The sequence below is a fragment of the Quercus suber genome, unplaced genomic scaffold (genome assembly GCF_002906115.3).
Source record: "Quercus suber isolate HL8 unplaced genomic scaffold, Cork oak 2.0 scaffold_128, whole genome shotgun sequence".
NCBI classification, from domain to species: Eukaryota; Viridiplantae; Streptophyta; class Magnoliopsida; order Fagales; family Fagaceae; genus Quercus; species Quercus suber.
The window spans coordinates 1236259-1255673 of NW_027069591.1; the positions used below are offsets into that span (position 1 = coordinate 1236259).

The window sequence follows — 19415 nt, forward strand, 5'->3', positions numbered from 1 at the left end:
ACGGGAGTGGTCAATGGGTGATCCATCGGCAAGAGTTTCAAACTTGACTCGTAAACAACTTAGGGTCCTTCGAGTATAATATATTAAAGCATGACATGTGTGCCAGCTACAAAAAATACCTGCGACATATTAAATCATCCATATTATTTATACAAATCACATAATTTATTAAAAAGTACGTATATATATTTTTTTTAAAGTGTTTCAACTTATGACATTCGCTCCTGATGATAATTTTTTATCATCAAATTAAGACATCAATCAATTTTGATATAGGCAGAGATTAAACCTCAAATGTCTAATTCAATTATTTTACTTGCTGATATAAAATGTGGAGTAAACTTTTACCCTTGTACATCTGCTCGGATTGAAAGTGTGATAGTGGCTAATTTGGTAATATCCAGAGCACACTGTGCAGTGTATATATAAACAGGGGCCTTGCATTCAATGCGTAAAACACGAAAGCATTAACCATGACGCCAGCTGTGCTCTCCGCCGTATCACAAACCAACTCATCCTCCACTCTCAACGGCCTCATACCGTTCCCTCCAAAACCCCAAAATTCAAAACAAAACATCTTTCTTAAGAACAAGATCTCACGCAGAGACATTGCTTCTCTCTCATTCTCACTCATCGCTCTCTCTCCTTTTCTCTCTCCAATCGCTCCTGCATCCGCGTTCTCCATTGGCATTTGTACGCACAACTCTTTTGCATTCATCGATTCCTATTTCTTTTTTCTGGTTATTGTTATCGAAACCCTAATTTCTTGTTTGGTACACAGCAGGACCGAAAGACTGGTTAAAAGAGCAAAAGAAGAAGTCCTCGAGGTTCATCTTGGCACCGATTGACGCTTCGCGAGAAATTCTTCGCTCTGTCTATCTCTCACTCAGTATGATTCTCTATTTCTCTTTGATTCTTTGGTGTTATTATTATTATTTTGGTTTGATTTGTTTGGTTTTTGAATAGCGGCTAGGGATTCTGAATATACTAACAAGGATTTAGAGGAAATTCAAGAGCTGTTGAGATCGGCCGCTAGGGATTGCGTTCCACAAGAGAGGAATTCGCTTGTTAGCTTTCAAGCCAGCACCGGAGTCGAGGTTCGATTTCTTTTTTGGTTGCTAAATATAGAGTTTAGATTACTGTGGTTTCGACGATACGGTTTTTTTATTGGTACGAATTCAAGTAATGCTTCGAAATTGTGAAATTTTCTAGATGTTGATGAATTTTGATGTCTAATGTGAAAAAAAAAAATTTTGAACAATGATTAGAGAAGTGATAAGAATGTGAGACTTTAAACTGATTATAACGAATACCTGTTATTCATATTTGTTCAAGTAAACTTAATGAAGGTAACCATGAAGATTGAATGAGGGATGAGAATTTGTGACCTTAAACTAGTTATAGTTATAGTTAAGATTTGTATCATGAGCAGGTTTGCACATTTCGACTGATTGTGAAGAATGCGGCTTCCTTGCTTGATAAGAAGGATCCTGTGAAGTTGGAAGCCGAAGCTATGCTAAATGATCTTATAAGGTAGCTATTGCTCTATTGTTTTGTGCATATGCTCCTGGCTTGTAAACCTATTATTGTGTAAAACATCTCTATGTATTTTTTAAGTTCTCAAGTCCGCTGCTACAACCATGTTTGGTAATTATTCACTTTAGGCTTTGTTTGAGAGTTTATAAGGGAATGGAATGGAATGGTCATTAAGGAATGGAAATGAATATAATGAAATAAAATGTATTTAAGCAAGGGAAATGAATAGAATGGAATTAAGTAATTTTGATTGGATGTTTGGGAGTAGCGTAGAGGGAATGGAATAAAAAGGAATGAATGTAAGTAATATTGTTTGGGAGTAACATTAAAGAAATGGAATAGAATCATTTTATGACAATATTACTATTAGACTTCTATTTTTTTTTTTTTTTAAAGTTGAATATATGGGGTATTTTGGGAGTTTTAGTAAAAAATTCATTAAATCTAATTTCATTTCCTTCCATTCTTCCCAATTTCGGGAGGAATGAAAAGTTGGGAAGAATGAAAATTTGAGGTTTTAAGGGAATAGAGAAGAATGAGTGTTCCTTCCTTATATGAAATGGAATGAAAATAAATGAAAATAATCATTTTAGAATATTCTTCCATTTCCTTATTTGAGAGTTTTAATAGAGGAAATGAAAAATTCATTTCCTTGTTTGAAAGTTTTAATAGAGGGAATGGAAAATCCATTTCCTTGTTTAGGAGTTTAAGTGAGAAGGAATGGAATGGATAAAAATAAACACTCATTCCTCTCTATTTCCTTAAAACCTCAAATTTTCATTCCCTCCGAAATTGAGAGGAATGGGAGGGAATGAAATTAGATTTAATGATTTTTTTACTAAAACTCTCAAAATACCTTTATATATTCAACTCTTTATTTTAAAATAAGGGTCTAATAGTAATATTGTCATAAAATGATTCCATTACATTCCCTCCATGCTGCTCCCAAACAAGATTACTTACATTCTATTCATTTTCATTCATTTATTTTAAAACATCCAATTAAGGTTACTTAATTCTATTCCATTCCATTCTTTTCCCTTACTTAAATACATTCCATTTTTTTCCATTCCCTTATGATCATTTCATTCCATTCAATTCCCTTCCCTTATGAACTCCCAAGCGGAGCCTAATTAAACTCTCAAACAAGAGAATGGACTCTTTATTCTCTCCGTTAAAACTCCTAAACAAGGGAAGGGAAGAATATTTTAAAATTATTATTTTCATTTATTTCCATTCCATTCCATTTCATTCCCTCCTCCCAAACGAGGGCTTAAACTCCCAAATAAGGAAATGGACTTTCCATTTCTCTATTAAAACTCCCAAACAAAAGGGAAGAATATTTTAAAATTATTCTTTTCATTTATTTCAATTCCATTCAATTCCATTCCCTCCTTCCAAACGAGGGCTTAGTAGCCTCCATCTGCGTATTGGAAAGGAGGTTAAAAGGGACTGATAATGACCATATTGCATAAGGAAAAAGAAGCCAGATTTAAGCATTGTAGAATATGTTTCTCCTTTTCCTCGATGTTTAAATTACCAAACAAATTAGTGACTTGACATTGTTTTTTTTTTTTTTTTGGCTAAAAGAATATATGGTCTATTTCCTTTGTTTCTTAATTTTTATAATTTTTTATTGCAGATCTTTCACTTCTCTTAATGGCCTAGCAAGTGAAACTGACATTCAACTTTCTTCCAATAGGTATGCCCTGCATATCAAGTGTACGAGAAACACGGAGTGTAGAGAATTGTTTGCATAAATTATTTGGTATCTCGTTGAACTGTTTCTCTAGTTTCCAAGCCAAATGATTGTTATCACCAGAAGGTGCTAAGTTTCTAAGCTGTCTAAGTGTCTCAATTCAAGTGTCTTACAAAGCATTAATCTCATAGACACATACGATGAAAGGATTCTAATCACTTTTTAACTTTCTTTAGAAATTTAAGTCTCCTAGAAACACGAATTTAAGTCTGAAAGTTGCCATAAGACATCTGGCTATCTTCTAATTTATCTATTTTCTTTTTCAACTGCAGAGAAAAGGTAGTAGTTGCTCTCATGGATACCATATCCGTCCTTGACAAGTTTGAGCAGGGAGTCAAAGAATGCCTTGAAGTTTGACAATCATTCTCTGATTAAATTATTCTAGTTTATATTGTGCTTAAAGGCTTTGCAGCTTTTATCTGTTGGACTTGGAACTTGGAAGATGATGAAAGTATGTCCATATTTTGACTCAATCTTTGTTTTCCTGTAGTTTTTTTCCTTTCCAATGTGTCCTTTCCCTTGATCTCAATGTTCATTGTTCATGACTATTTCTCTATGCAGGCAAGATTTTAGTAATGAAGTTTTATTATTGGAAGGAGGTTGATGTTTGTTTCATTAGCTTGGTTCAGCTGTTGAACTAAAGTTCTCTGGAATGGTTATTGTGGATGCATTCTCTTATCCCCACCCCTTGCCTTCCAAAAGAAAAAAAATATCTTCTGTTTATTGTACTTGAAGCTTTTTGTTACAAGTAAATGGAGATTGGAAGGTACTGGAATTGTGGAAGTTTATCCATTTTGACATGTTCTTAGCTGTATATTAATTGTTTATCTTTCTGTTTTGTTACCTTTTGTTATTATTATTATTTTTTTAATTTTTTTTTTCCAGTCTTTGGTAGTGGCAATATATTTGCAATCAAGTACTATTATTTGAAGGAATTCAGTGTTGATCATTTTTAGTGACTCTTCCTTGGTTTGTCTGTGGAATTCATGACAAAAGCACACATAGCTAACTTTCCTCAAATCAAAACCAGTGTGAAAAATTTAATTTTATATCATATCTCTAGACAAGTGTCAAATCCTACCCTGTTTCTACAAATTAAACCTTTACATAGTATCAGGATTTGTCATGATTTTTTTTTTTAATTTTGAATTTGCATGTGGTTGACCATGGATACAATTTCACATGCTACTAGAATTCTTTGCATTTATAATGAAGTCAACAATTTTTTGTTTTGGGAGTGTTGTGTGAAACAAAGGCTTTTCTATATGCAAAGCTTTGGTGAAAATATAACCACTTTCTTGGTAAGTTAATGAGGCGCGGCCTATAATATGGTAAGGATACAATCATCAATAAAAGTATGCTTGTTGTCTGTAAATTGTGGCACATAATATCAATGACGCGATTTAGCATTATTGCCTGTAACTCTTTCCAAAGGGATGCTTTGAAATCTCACCATTAAATGCCAGCCATCATATGCTACTGCAAATTTCCAATCTTCAGTATGGAATAATGTGCTCGCGATGTGTTATTTTGCCTTTATTATGTTTATACTTCATCTGAGATTTGACTACATATCAAGCATGGCCGAGTAAAGCTACAACTGTTTATACCTGATGTACACTGAATCTTTTGGATGATATTGCTTTTGCCTTTTGGTACTAACTTCATTGAGAAAAAAATTGTTATTTTTTCCAGATGGATTATACATTATACTGGCAGACATTTTTGTGAAAAATGGCTGTCATGGTTGATGAGTTAAATATGCACTTTTAAATGCTCAAGTATAGCTTGTCTCATGATTTGCAAACTATAAAATTAAGGTATTTTTCTGCCTGGTTGAGAGTCGTGCACTGCATCTCCTCTTGTCAACAAAAGAAGCTCACGCTAGGTTTCCTGTCTATTTTGATCAAGGACATGCAACTATAAGCTTTTAGAGGAGTTCCATTTCAGGTCAGTCATTCCTTTGAGTCCTTGACAGGAAGACAAGAATCCAAGCCCTATAGGTGCATTGATAGATCATTGACAATAATATCTCGGCTAATGACTTATTTTTTGGAGTGATTGATGGATGGTGCTAAGCATGTTGGCGTACTTATGTCAATCATATAGGCCATAGTGTTTGGACACAGTTTGAGTTCCCCATAACCTCTGCTTTGGGTGCGTATGAAAGGTTACAAATGGTTGTAATGGCGATGGGGCAGTGAAAACCGTTTTCTGGGTGGACCTTGTCTAAAAATTCTGCTTTGGTTCCCCTCTTAATGCAATTAGTGAAGAAGAAACCTTCATCAACTGCTTCAATGTGGGCATTCCCTTGTCTCTCCGCCCACACACCAAACCCAACCACCCCCCCACCCCCCGGGTTCATTCCTTTAGTTTTCCAGCTAAACCAGATGAAAACATTAAATAAAAGTAGTTCTAGTTGAATTTCATATTAATTTGAATTTGATATGCAAATGAACAGAACTATTAGAGATTTTTTCTAGAAAAAACGAATCTTTCTAATAGTTACTAGAAAAAACGAATCTTTATGCTTGAACATTTTTTCTCTTGATGTTTGAAATTGTAGTTAGTGATTTTCTAGAACAACATCAAACGGCAATCATGTTTTTTCATCCGATTATTTTTCAAATGCAATATGTACTGTTTAAGCAATACTACAAACAATGATGCCTACATCTATGCTATAAATGCTAGCTGTCTGTATTATTACTGATCTTTTGGCTCTCTAGAGAATGGTTTGATTGGGTGAACCAGAAGCCTGCACTAAATATAAGCGACAGCACGGTGTTCCATCATCTGGGTTGAGTTGTACGGATCTAGGCAAGCTGCGAAGCTTGTTAAACAGATTTAGTGGATCGTGCATTAGCCCAAAATGAGCATCTGGATCACCAATTTGTGAAAGCTCAACGTGAGAAAACCCAATAGATGGCAGGAGATGATCTGGCCAATCACTGTAGAAGTGGAAGACTGAACTTGAAAGCGTGGTTGATGGTTGGTTCATGAAATCTGCCAATAGGACTGTGGGGGTAAGGACACACTTCTCAGCTATGATCTTTAGTACCTGCATGGCATGGGGGTGGGACAGGTAGTATAGGATACCTTCAAGAATCCATATTGTGTTCTTCTCCGGTACAAACCCTGATATTTGAAGCTTTTCAAGCCAGTCATCATCCCTGATGTCAGCTGCCACTCTGCGCAGGGATTTTGCTTTCATCGTTAGATGCTGGCGTTCATATGTGGAATCCATTGCTGCCTGTAGAAGAGTTGTTTTCACTTGCAAGACTTCGGCAAAATCAACTTCAAAAACATCACTATCCTTCAAGCAGCTTAAACGGTACGCCCTTGCATCCATTCCTGAAGAAAAAGGACCCCCAAAAAAAAGATCATTTTCATTGTTTCATAATAATGAATGCAGCCCAACATTGAAGTTAAGAGTTTAAGTCGATCCTTATAATTTTTGGATTCGGAATGCCAGCCTTTATTTTGTTAAAATACCGCACTGCCTAGGATACAAGTTATCAAGGTGGTAACCTAAGACATTTGCTAGTTGTTTGGTACTGTAAATCTTTACAGTATCTTCTTTCTAGATTAGCCATGGTCCATACGTTGCATCAATTGGAATATTTAGGCTTACTGTGGTGTGCATATGCATGTGTTTATTATCATTAAAGATTTGTAAATCGTGGTTCTGCAGTTGGATTTGGTATGCAAACTGTTTGCTAGAGCGGCTCCTCCAGCCCCTCTTTTTCTTATTTTCTTTTATTTTTTATTTTTTTATTTTGAAATACAAATCTTCAGGAAGGGTGTGGTTTCAATCACCTGGTTTGCTTTAGACTTAGCAGGGTGAGCGTACAACACATAGGACAAGGCAGTGTAAATAATCACTCTTCTGGGGGTATGGATAATGAATTGTTAAAATGATTTGAACCATTATTCATTAAAAAAAAAAAACTCACATTTTACTTAGAAATATGACAATTTTAGGCTCTCTTTAGTTTCAACTGTATTAGTCTATATATATTACCTTGTAACAATTACATGCCGGTCAATCAAATGCAAGAACTGTGGTAGATCAATTACTAACCTGCACCAAGGATAACAACTTGGGCTTCTTTGCTATTGAAGGATTTAAGTGCAGCTTCAAGTTTTGAATCAAACCAAAGAGTTCGAACTGCAAGAATCACCCCAGAAACTTCTCGTGCATTATTGATGCGGTCTTTCTTTATCTTCTCATATAGGCTTTTAAGATATGACTCGCCTGCAAGCAAGCCTGCTAGTGGATCATGGATCAAATGCTTCCACAGGGCTCTTCCTGCTGCTGTTTGGCATGCTGAACGTTGGAGGGGATCCCATTTGTGTTCAATTGTGGCATGGACTTCACGAACAGTTTCAGTCGATAACAAGTCTGGAAGCTTTAGCTCGGACCACATTGGGTCTTCAGGTAAGGCATTTTCTTGATCTGACATGCCTTCAAATTACACTACTACCTGGAGATTGATAGGATCGATAGAAAGGTAGTGAAGGAGATAATGCATGCTTTATAAGTCATAGACTTAAATGAGAAAAATGGTAGTAGAGATAAGAAAACAGAGCCACACACAAAATTAACGCTTGAGAAAAACAGGTCTATCGTATCCTGCTTCTTTGCCCTTATTGAAAAGGAAGGTAACAATGTAGTCCACGACTACCACAATTAATTATGCCTCCCTTTCCGTCTCTAGCATCGAAAAGTACCTATAATGGCTCCACCAAACATGACATTTTATCAAATGTGAGTGGCTCTCAACTTAAATAACTACCCCTCCACTCTCGTATGTATATTGTTTGGAAAATGCTGGAACTATAAAAAATGGCACAACTTTGTGCCACAACTCACCATGTGGCGAGTTGTGATTGGTGAAGGTGTGTCCCCACATGGCCCATAGACACTCTTCACCAGTCACAACTTGCCACGTGACGAGTTGTGATACAAAGTTGTACAATATTTAGTGGTCCTAGCACAACTCATATTGTCTAGCACTAGGTGCTCCGTAGCTTTTTGGTTGCATGTGATAGGTGCGCAATCCGTAGCCAAAAAAAAAAAAAAAAAAAAATGAGAAATATGCAATGTGCGTTTGTGAATTTGAGATTTTTAGGTAATTTTGTCCTTTTTTTTTGTGGTAAATTCCATCAGCATACTTGAGATTTAGACTAATATCAATCATATCCAAGATTTTTCAAAACTAATCAATTTGGTCTCTAAAATGCTAAAATTAACTTAGTCCATAAACACTGTTAGGCTACTTAGTCATTTTTCTCAATTATCTTAAGGACTAAGTTGGCTTTAGGAATCAAATTGGTTAGTTTTGAAAAGTTTTGGACCTAATTGACATTAGTTTAAATCTCAACGTATGTTAATGGAATTTATCTTTTTTTTTTAAAAAAAATTATTTATTTAAATTGTAACCATTCATGGTTAAAGGAAGGGTTACTTTGTCAACAAATAAATGGAAATCAAAATAATGATTGTCAATACTTGCTTAAATATTAATGATATACTAAAATGTGAATCATTCATTTAATTTTGAAGGATTAGGCTTTTAAGATTTTTCATAATACAATTATCTTTAAAAAAAAAAAAACCTCTAGAGTCTTAATCCGCTTATCTATATATCTCACTAATGGAGAAACGCTTATTATTCACGGCCACAAGTGGGGATAGGTATTTTTGTCGAGTAGTAGGGGTTTTTGATTGCTCTCAATTTTCTTCCCCTCCACCCGTCCCCAGCCCCTAGTCCTCACGAATACCTCACATCCCAATTTCCTCATTCGGTACACACCACTACAAATCTGTGGGCATTAGGTGGAAGCTGTGAACACTTGATGTCCGCACAATGTGGGTAGTGTGTCTTAAGTGCGTAGTGTGTATTAAGTGTGAACATTAGGAGTGAGAAATAATAATTTTTTTAGTTTATTATTTCTAGTTCTAATTTAAATATCTTTTTTTTTTAGAGATAGGTAAAGTATATTCCTATTTTTTAAAAGTGGAATTTTTTATTCCTTGAAAATTGTATATTATCTTTGAACAAGAGTTATTAAAAATAGTATTCTAATATGAAATAAAAATAATTATTTCTTTACTTTAATGCTATCTTAAAACCAAAATGTGAAGTAAATTGAAAATGGAATGGAGGGGATATTTGGAATGTTACAAGTTACATGGAATTTTGCTCTCAACTTGTGCGTGGAAATGGAATGGAAGTGATATTTGGAATGTTACAATTTTCATGGAATTTAGCTGTTCTACTTGTGTGTTATACGCACATCAATTGTTGGTCCCGCTTTGTGGAAATGGTAAATCCTCATTCCTCACATGCTATATGGATGTTTTCTTTTTTTGTCCAATGACGCCTTGAGGCAATGGTCTCCACTTCAAATAGCACTCAAATAATTTCGGCCTTTGTGTTGTTTTATGGATTTTCTAAACTTTGGTCATGTACTGCTTGGGACCGTTTTCTTAAGAATTAGGAAGTTAATGAGTAAGGAGTTTTTTTTTTTTTTTTTTTTAATCCTTCAATTACTCAAAGCTTTGAAACTTCTATGCCCCTCCCCCCCAATTTGAATTGCAATTGATTACTAAATCAAAACAATAATCAAGATTTACAAAAACTTATTCATGGCAGTAATTGGCTTCATAGATAATTGACACTGGTTTGATTTTTTATATTATTTATTTATAGGATACTGGTTTAATTTTTTTTTTTTTTTAAGAATACGAAATATTTTAACACACATACGGGGAAAGGGAAGAAGGTCTTAAAGAAACTTATAGTGGTGTATATCTAAAATGACCTAATTCTTAAATATACAACACATACTTTAAACCTCTTTAACTTACACTCATTTTCTAATGTGAGATTAACCCACTATTTTTTCATTTGAAGATACTGGTTTAATTGATGCTGGTTTTTGTTTTCACAAGGAAAGATTATTAGTTAGCTTACGTTTAACTCTTTAAAATTTATACTTTTACTCCAACTTTTTTTTCTTTCAATCAAGTAAAAGTAAATAAACTACTCAAACTTAGCTAAATAATTACTCCACTAATTGGACAATGGCAAACCTCATTGGCATTGATTGAGATTTTCTAGGGTTTTAAGGATAATTCTTAAAATATTAATTGTAGGGTTAGGATTTGTGGCCCAAGCCCAAAAATAATAAATTTGTAGAGTGTGGATGATAGAGCTAGGTTGACTGTGGAGCTTATAATGGTTGATCACAACGTCCCAGTATAAACTAGCATGAAAATACACGTAAAGATCAAGTAAGTTCAAGTCCAAAGAGACTTATGGTGAATTGAATATATGTTACAATTCTTAGGGTTACAGTAAGACCTCACTTTTCTCTTTTTCCTTCTTTTTATTTTTTATTTTATTTTATTTATTTATTTTTTCAAGTAAGTTCAAGTCCGAAGAGACTTATGGTGAATTGAATACAGATTAAAATTCTTAGGGTTACAGTAAGACCTCACTTTTCTCTTTTTCCTTCTTTTTCCTTTTTTTCCCCCCCCTCCTATTAGAGCCCTTCTTCTTTATATAGCATGCTCCCCCATCATTCCCATTGTCCACTTGTTCTTTATCTAGCTCCCTACTTGAGTGCATGTCATGTCATGTATCTCCCTCAGCTTTTTGTAAGTGGCGGTAGCTGAAGTTATACTGTTCAGGAGTCTTCTCCACATAAATGCGGCCAGAAAATTTGCTGCAGTGCATTTAATACGGTGGTGACAGCTTTTCTTTTTAGATATTTCTCAATTCCTCTTATCTCCAGGCATGTCCAAAACTTATCTAGACTGCTGAAGTCACTAGTAAACTCATTCGAACCCCTCAGATATTTATATGACCCAAAATCTTTATATCTGAGGATAATGATTTCTTCGGAACATTGATGCTCTCTTCGGATGCAGTTTCTTCGTCCCCATGTATCCTTCTTTTACGCGAAGTACCCCTCGACAATTTTAGCCTTTTCAGATATATAATAACCTTCACATTGGGTTTTAGGCCCACTACGTATGGTTGAGCTTTTCCCCCCACATTAATAATTTATGCTTAAATAAATAGTTTAACTTTTGCAAATGTAATAAGTATTTAAACCAATATTAACTAAAATTATATTAAGTTTTATATCTAAGAACCACGTTAACTAACATTATGCTAAGAATTTAAGAATTTGTTTTCTAAATAAAGAATTTAAGATCTTTTTTTTTTTTCTTTTTTTTGGATAGGAAGAATTTAAGATCTTAATTCAACATATATTTACTACTATTTAGATTTGATTGCATTTATATCTCCCATATATCCGTTTTTGTTTCTTAAACACTTGATTAATCCACCGTCGCCAAAACGGATGAATATGCTATTATTAGCATTTAAACGTAGGTATCCAGCTAGATTAGATTCAATGCATTAAATGCACTGAACTGTTGAGATGATAACATATGTTCAGTTTTAGACACGTGTCACCATTTTTATTAATTAGCTGTAATATTGAGTCTATTTTGGGGCCCACTGTACACAAGGCATAAAATTCAAGATTCTAAAGATATTCCCATCCGACGGCTGATATTGATGTTCAAACCAAAGCAAATTCGATGACTTCAAGTGGGTCCAGAAGACTCTTCTTGTAGGCTTATGATTGGAGACACAAAAATAGGGAGTATAAATGTTAAAACTCAGTGTCAGCGTATTACACGCAAGAAAAGTATACTGACAAACAATTGGACACACGATCAATCTGTCCAATTTTAGGATGATCAAACCAAATAAATTGGAAAGTGTGAAAAAGTGAAACACAAAACACAAAAAAAGTGACTTATACGAACCTGCACGGTTGCAGATCTTCTTCAAACTGAGAGATAAAACAAACAGTGAGAAAGAGAGAGAGAGATGGGAAACTTGGCGTGTTGTGGGAGTGAGTTCTGGTTGTATGTGTTGGTGATAGTAGGACTGGTGGCCTTTGCTGGGCTCATGGCTGGTCTCACCCTGGGTCTCATGTCTTTGGGCCTCGTCGACCTTGAGGTTCTCATCAAGTCAGGTCGTCCTCAGGATCGTTTACACGCCGGTACTGTTTTTCTGTCTCTCACTCTTTTTTTTTTTTTTTTAATATTTTTTTAGGTGGATCACTTTTTTGAGCTGAAAATGAAAAACCCAATAGGGGCATATAGTTAAAGTTAGTGATAAAGAAATGTACTTTTGCCCTTAATTTGTATTAATCCGAAGACCCGGTTGGTTCCTGTGTTAATTGATGATATAATGGATTGTTGGTGCGGATAATTTTACGCTATTTGCTTCCTAAGGCTTTGGAAATTTTAACTCCTTTTAAGAATTGAGATTATTATTTGTGGATGTTTTAGTAGTGTCGTTATGGGATCAATGGGAGAACTTGTTGTTTATGTTATGAATTATGTAATTCATGTTTTGGACAACTAGATTTTCTGTTGGAAATGTTAGAATATTTGGTTAAGTGATTATATTCACCATTTCGAGCTCAAATTTTTGAGACAATTGGTAACCTATAGTGGTAAAAATTAAGATTCCCACGTGTTAGGTCTTACTTATTAAGGGGAGTTTGCACCCACACATGTTAGAACATTTGTGAAGTGCTTAAATTCACTATTTTTTAACAGTTTAAACTTTTAAAACAATCAGTAATTTATCAGGAACTGCCTTCCCGGAATAAGATTTCAGCTTGCATATCTTTTTCTTTATTTTTTCATTTGGTGGCTGAGCTGACTCACCGAGTTCAAGTTTCACATGGATTGTGCTGAAGGAAGCTAAGTTGTAAGTGATGTGTTTTAATTTTTTGCTTTCAGCTAAGATATTTCCAGTGGTAAAGAATCAGCATCTTTTACTATGTACACTATTGATTGGAAACGCATTAGCAATGGAGGTAACTTTGTGGTTCTGGAGGTAGCTGATAAATATATGGTAAAAAAAAAATAAATGTTCTTTTCATATTATCTTTTCTCTCCTCTGCAGGCTCTTCCCATATTCTTGGACAAGCTTGTGCCTCCATGGGCAGCGATTCTGATATCAGTGACTCTCATCCTTGCGTTTGGTGAGGTAGTTTATTACCAGTATGGGAGTAAATTGTTCTATAAGAAAATTCTAAAGCTACTACCAATTTTACTACAAAAAGCTCACAAACTAATGTGACAATGTATGTAATTGGGGCCTTATCAACAATCTAATAAATAAATAAATTTCTTAATTACATTTTTTTTTTTTTTTGTGTTTTTAAATTGCTAACATGTCAGTTTTTAAGACTGATTAGTAAAATTTGAAATAGGAATTGCATCACTTTGGTTCTGTAATGTAGTCTACTTGCACAAATGATTCTGGATTTATTTGCTTGTATGTTTCATTACAGATAATTCCACAAGCAGTATGTACTCGCTATGGCTTGACAGTCGGAGCAACAATGGCCCCACTCGTCCGTGTTCTTCTTTGGCTGTTCTTGCCTATTTCTTATCCAATTAGTAAGGTAGAATGAATGTAGATGATCATATGAAAGTTATATGTTTATAAACTGTGTTTTGTGCAAGTTGGGTTGGATATTTGATTTAGTTGTGAAGAAAATAATAACTTTATATTATTTGTTTTCTTTTCAATTAACACTATTATATTAAGTCCAGATGTTGGATTGGATGTTGGGTAAGGGACATGCTGTCCTGCTACGGAGAGCAGAGCTGAAAACTTTTGTGAATTTTCATGGCAATGAGGTATTATTTTGAACTTTAGAGTCTCTGCAATTTAAGCCTTAAAGATATTCTGCATTAGGCATGCAGAAACCTTCTCATTGGAATTTTATGAAAGATGTTTATGGCCAGAGAAATATCATCCTAATGGCATATGTTTTGATGCTCTGGACTAGCTCCCATTCCCCCTGGTTCTCTGATGTAAAATGGTACACATATGTTTTGTTGTTTAGGCTGGGAAAGGCGGGGATTTAACACATGATGAGACTACAATTATCACTGGGGCACTTGAATTGACTGAAAAGACTGCAAGAGATGCCATGACTCCCATAACGAATGCATTTTCCCTTGATCTGGATGCAAATCTTAATTTGTGGGTTCTGGATTCTTGTTTTGTTCTCTCCATCATGTTTTGTGCACTTCGTGTGCTTTAACCCCCAACGTCTATCTCCATTATGCAGGGAGACTTTGAATGACATAATGACAAGGGGTCATAGTAGAGTTCCGGTTTATGCTGGAAAACCAACAAACATAATTGGACTTGTCCTGGTAATTCATTTCTTTCTGTTATTGTGATACTTTTTCTGGATTATTGATATCAATGATTCCACACACACACACACACACACACACACACATATTTTATCAGTTTGTACCATGCTCAGATGATCGTATCTCCCAGCAGATGGTGAAAACTATTCATAGAAGCTTTTTTCTTCTATTTATATTTTAATGAGAGCTAGTTAATGGGTAAATTCAATGAGATGGTAGCCTGATAATCCACCATTGATTTTGTGTCCTGTTTTGTTGGACATACATAGTTAAAACTGTTGAGTAATGAAAATTTTTGAAAAGCAAAGAGAAAGTTGCTGCCAATTTCAGCAGCCTTAATGGTTCTTTCTGTATCTGAGTAAAATGTGCATGGTAGGTGGGGGGATGTGGTGGTATCTGCATACCAGAATCCAGACTGGGATTAAGTAATGTTAAGTTCAATTGAGTTGTTGTATTATGGTATCTTATATTAACTATTATATCTCTCAACTGTATGTATGTTATATGAAATATCTGTAATACTAACACAGCTTTACTTATTTGAAATTATTGTTTCCTAAAGTAATTAGTTATTTGACAAATAAGGTGCATGCCTCACTTTATGTTGCTCAGATGTTAATCATATGAATTTTAGTCTTTGACGCCATTTTACCTAGAATGCAGGCATTGTGGCACAGGGGTATTCCACTTACCTTGAAATGTGGTGTGATGGGGGCACTCATTTAGATCTTACCCAGATGGCTTAGTTAGAAGTTAGAATAATAGAAGGTTATTTGATCTCTATGTTCACAGTATTCTCAACATAGCCTTAGTCCCAAATTTTTGGGGTCAGCTATGGATACTCAACAAATTAGTTAAGGTCTGCCACATGTATTATTTTTCTCTATTCTATTCTATCTGAAGTCATACTCTCTGTTACTTCCCTATTTGACATGTCCTTTTTTTTATTATTTCTACTAATGTTCTTTTTGGCCCACCTCTACCATTTTCCGTTCTCTCAACTTGGATAAACTCATTCTTTTTTAATGGTGCATTAATTGCCCTCCTTTAAACATGACCAAACCATCTCAAGCGACTTTCTCTCATCTTTTCATCAATAGAGTTTAACCCCTATCATTAAGTAGATTTCCTCATTTTGAATCCTATATTTTTGTGTGTTCCATTTATCCATCTTAAAATTTTCATTTTAGCTACACTCATTTTATGGATATGTTGCTTCTTAACAACCCTACATTTGGTACCATAGACTAGCTACCATAGAGCATAGCTAGTCGTATAGCAGTTTTGTAAAATTTCACTTAAACTTAAAAGGTATTTTATGATCACACAATACTCCTGCAATACTTCTGATGCACTTCTTCACTCCATCCACCTTGCTATTATCCTATGATTCACATCCTCTTCATTCTCTTCATCTTTATGAATTATTAATCCAAGATATCAAAAAACATTTTATGATCACACAATACTCCAGATGCACTTCTCCACTTAGTCCACCTTGCTATTATCCTATGATTCACATCCTCTTCACTCTCTCCATCTTTTTACGAATTATTATTCCAAGATATCAAAAGCTCTTGCTCTTGCTCCTTAGTATCTCCTGACCATCTATTCTTATTGCCCCTTATCCTCTGTTTCTACTTTTGCTAAACTTACATTTCATGTATTCTGTTTTAGTCCTGCTCAATCGAGAGCCTTTAGATTCTGGAGTGTCATGCCAAATTTCTAACTTGGCATTAATTCCACTTCTAGATTCATCCACTAAAATTGTATTATCTGCAAAAAAGTTACACCAAGGGACTTCCTGTTGAATTGATTTAGTGAGCTCATCCATTACTAGTGAAAGATATATGAGCTTAATGTGGATCCTTGATGCAAACCTATAGTGATAGGAAACTCACTTGTAATTCCTCCATTTGTTCTCACACTAGCGCTCCGTCATACATATCATTGATGCAAACATAGTGCCTTTCAAGCAAGATGAAAATTCTTGGATCAACAATCTTACTGTTTTGCATCCTTTTTTTTTTTTTTTTTTGTTTGTTTGTTTGATAAGCAACTAAAGTTTTCCACATCTTGGAGCAATAATCCTGGATCTCAGTACACAAGGATATTAGTGAACTGTAGTAATTCTTATCTGATGCCTTTAATTCTTGATTGTATCCACTTGAACTTAATTCCATTTCTAACATGTGCAGGTTAAAAATCTCTTGACAGTTGATCCAAAAGTTACAGTTTCCTTGAGAAAAATGATAATCCGGAAAATTCCTCGGTAGGATAATACATCAATTTTAAATTTATGTATAGATGGGAGAGGACATGTTTTCCTGTGGTAATGATACCCTAAAGTGTAATTTGCATAGGTGGCTTCCTTGCAATTGTTGAATTGGCTTTATATATACATTCCTGATATTCTTGTCTTACTTTCTGACCCATCCTTCAGGGTATCAGAAGACATGCCTCTGTACGATATTCTAAATGAATTTCAGAAGGGTCACAGCCACATTGCTGTTGTGTATAAGGATCTAAATGAGAAAAAAGATACATCAAAGAAAGGTAAAGAGAGTGAACAACTTGAGTTTAAGGATAGCTGTAGAAAGCACAGAGGCAGTTCTAAGGCATCACCAGATCAAGGTGAGGATTTAGGAAGCAGGAATAGAAGGATGCCGTACATATTTTATCCTATTTTTGTAACAGCAACTTTCTTGCGTTTCAGGTCTTTTTGAACCATAAATCAAATGTTTGATAATTTAATTTACCATATTATCCTACTGATAGTGGTGTAACGGCTGTATTTCTTAATGGGTGTAGGTGTCCCATCTTTCCATGTGATTTTATGATTAATGAACTTTTTCTTCCCTTAAATTGTTCCTGATTTCTCATGTCCCAATTTTGTACCCCTTTTTTTCCTGATTAGTGATGTCTCCACCTTATTTACAATTCCAATACCTTATTGGTTCCTGAAATATATGAATCCTGGAATTGCAGCAGGTGTCTCTGCTTTATTTATTTATTTATTTATTTATTTTAAATACTAATATTTCCATTCCACAACTCATGTTTGTGTCATTTTCTCCATGTGGTTAATTAATATGCCCCAGTTGATGATTTGATTATGACTGATTATGCCACAACTCATGGTGCTTTTATCATTTGTAAAAAATATATTGTGATTGAAATGGCCTTATATATTTGTCACACCTCGTGCCTTAATTTTCTCCATCTGTTTCTTTTGAACAATTTATGATTAATCTGCTTTATGTAAAACCAGAAAATCTTGATGTTAGTCCCACTTCTGCTACCCAAGATTTGGGGGCAGAATCAAAAGCTACTGCCTATAAAAAGCGACATAGAGGTTGTTCGTATTGCATTCTGGACATTGAAAATCTTCCAATTCCAGAGCTCCCGTCCAATGAAGAGGTCGTTGGTGTAATTACCATGGAGGATGTCATTGAAGAACTTCTTCAGGTAATGTTTTCTTATTAAAAGAAAAAATGTTTTCTTCAGTACAAAATCATGACCATATAAACTTAAGGAACAGATCAGTGGGCTTGGGACCAACCATCCTCTGGTCCTGCTTATGTGTTGTTTTAGACAGCTTTCCCATGACAAGGATGATGATGACTATGATGGTTATTGTAAATGAAATGCATGCCCATATTTTATAGGGATTGTTGATGGACCAATTCTCTTCAATTTACTTTTCTAAAAAGGTTAGAAGGGATACATGGTTGAGCCCAATTCTCAAGGATGCTTTTAGTTAATTAAAGAAATATTGGGTATAAGTAACTGATCTGCTTCTGTAGAACAACCCCTCTTAAAGTGTGGGGTTTTCTATTTGAATTTTGTTTTATATGGTGATCTCAATTTAAATGTTTGCCTGTGTCAGGAGGAAATATTGGATGAAACCGATGAATATGTCAACATCCATAACAGGTAAAATATAACCATTTTGTTGCATTATTTGGTTCTATTGCCTGCATATATATGTGAAGCCTGCAACTTATCTTTCCACCAAAAATGATGAAAGGGTGAACATCGGTATTGTTCAGTTTGTTTCACTTTTCAATAATCACAAGTGTCTTGACAAGGGTTCTTTTGCTAAGCTGGCAGGACAGGGGACTGCCTAGTCCGTTGCTTCTCAGCAAATTGAAGAACACATTTGTTCCTTGATTTGCCATGATGTATTTAGTGCTTGAACCAAATAAGAAATTGTTTATGAACCTCATAAATGGCATTATTGCTTGTGAATGCAGGATAAAGGTCAACATGCATGCATCTCAAGAAAAAGCTCCTGAGTTGAATTCGCCACAGCCCTCCCCCACCAGCACTCCAATCCCAAACTCCCCACCAACCACAACAAACCAAGTTTCTTAAGTGGACTCATTGAGGATTGGTTCGTAATGGGAACATAGATTTACTTAGAAAACACAAGTTGGGAATTTGTTACTTGGCAGGAACAGTGGCTTACCCAACTTGAATTTTTTTAGTTAGACTGCCTGGAATTATGTAATGTAATTATATAGAAAGAGATGCTCGTCAGTTAGATGTTCTGTTTAAGTTGATGGTGGCTTTTTGTATTTAAAATCAAACTGAATTACTGAAGACATAAGCTAAATTTATCAAACTGTAAATCAGTTCCATTTAACGCAGCCATTCACACGAGAAAAGAGAGGAAACAAAATATGATTTTAACTGTCAAGAATAAGGTATCAGTTATAACAAACAAAAGTTCAAAGACAAATGGAGCTTTGTGTGAATGACTATATAAAGAGTAGGGGATCAACAGAGATGGAAGGAGTACTTAAAAAGTCACTTTTCTATTCTAATGAACCC

General features: G+C 34.8%; 3 protein-coding genes across 3 annotated transcripts; 2 read left to right on the forward strand and 1 right to left on the reverse strand.

Annotated features, from left to right (window-relative positions):
• The first annotated feature begins 459 nt into the window (after nt 1-459).
• LOC112021917 (uncharacterized) lies at nt 460-4168 on the forward strand. The gene is made up of 7 exons (XM_024054483.2): nt 460-693; nt 782-889; nt 967-1097; nt 1433-1533; nt 3179-3238; nt 3568-3746; nt 3857-4168. The coding sequence occupies exons 1-6, from the start codon at nt 474-476 to the stop codon at nt 3650-3652; spliced, it is 705 nt and encodes a 234-aa protein (XP_023910251.1). The 5' UTR covers nt 460-473; the 3' UTR covers nt 3653-3746; nt 3857-4168.
• Nucleotides 4169-5893: 1725 nt separating this feature from the next.
• On the reverse strand, nt 5894-8077 carry LOC112021857 (uncharacterized). The gene is made up of 2 exons (XM_024054424.2): nt 7380-8077; nt 5894-6649 (listed from the first exon to the last, which is right to left on the reverse strand). The coding sequence occupies exons 1-2, from the start codon at nt 7759-7761 to the stop codon at nt 6021-6023; spliced, it is 1011 nt and encodes a 336-aa protein (XP_023910192.1). The 5' UTR covers nt 7762-8077; the 3' UTR covers nt 5894-6020.
• A 3941-nt stretch (nt 8078-12018) lies between these two features.
• LOC112021788 (DUF21 domain-containing protein At1g47330) lies at nt 12019-19227 on the forward strand. The gene is made up of 12 exons (XM_024054355.2): nt 12019-12391; nt 13143-13219; nt 13309-13392; nt 13700-13813; nt 13965-14051; nt 14261-14400; nt 14489-14576; nt 16778-16851; nt 17023-17213; nt 17851-18047; nt 18469-18515; nt 18836-19227. Exons 1-12 carry the CDS (start codon nt 12217-12219, stop codon nt 18954-18956), a joined length of 1395 nt encoding a protein of 464 aa, XP_023910123.2. The 5' UTR covers nt 12019-12216; the 3' UTR covers nt 18957-19227.
• Nucleotides 19228-19415: the final 188 nt, after the last annotated feature.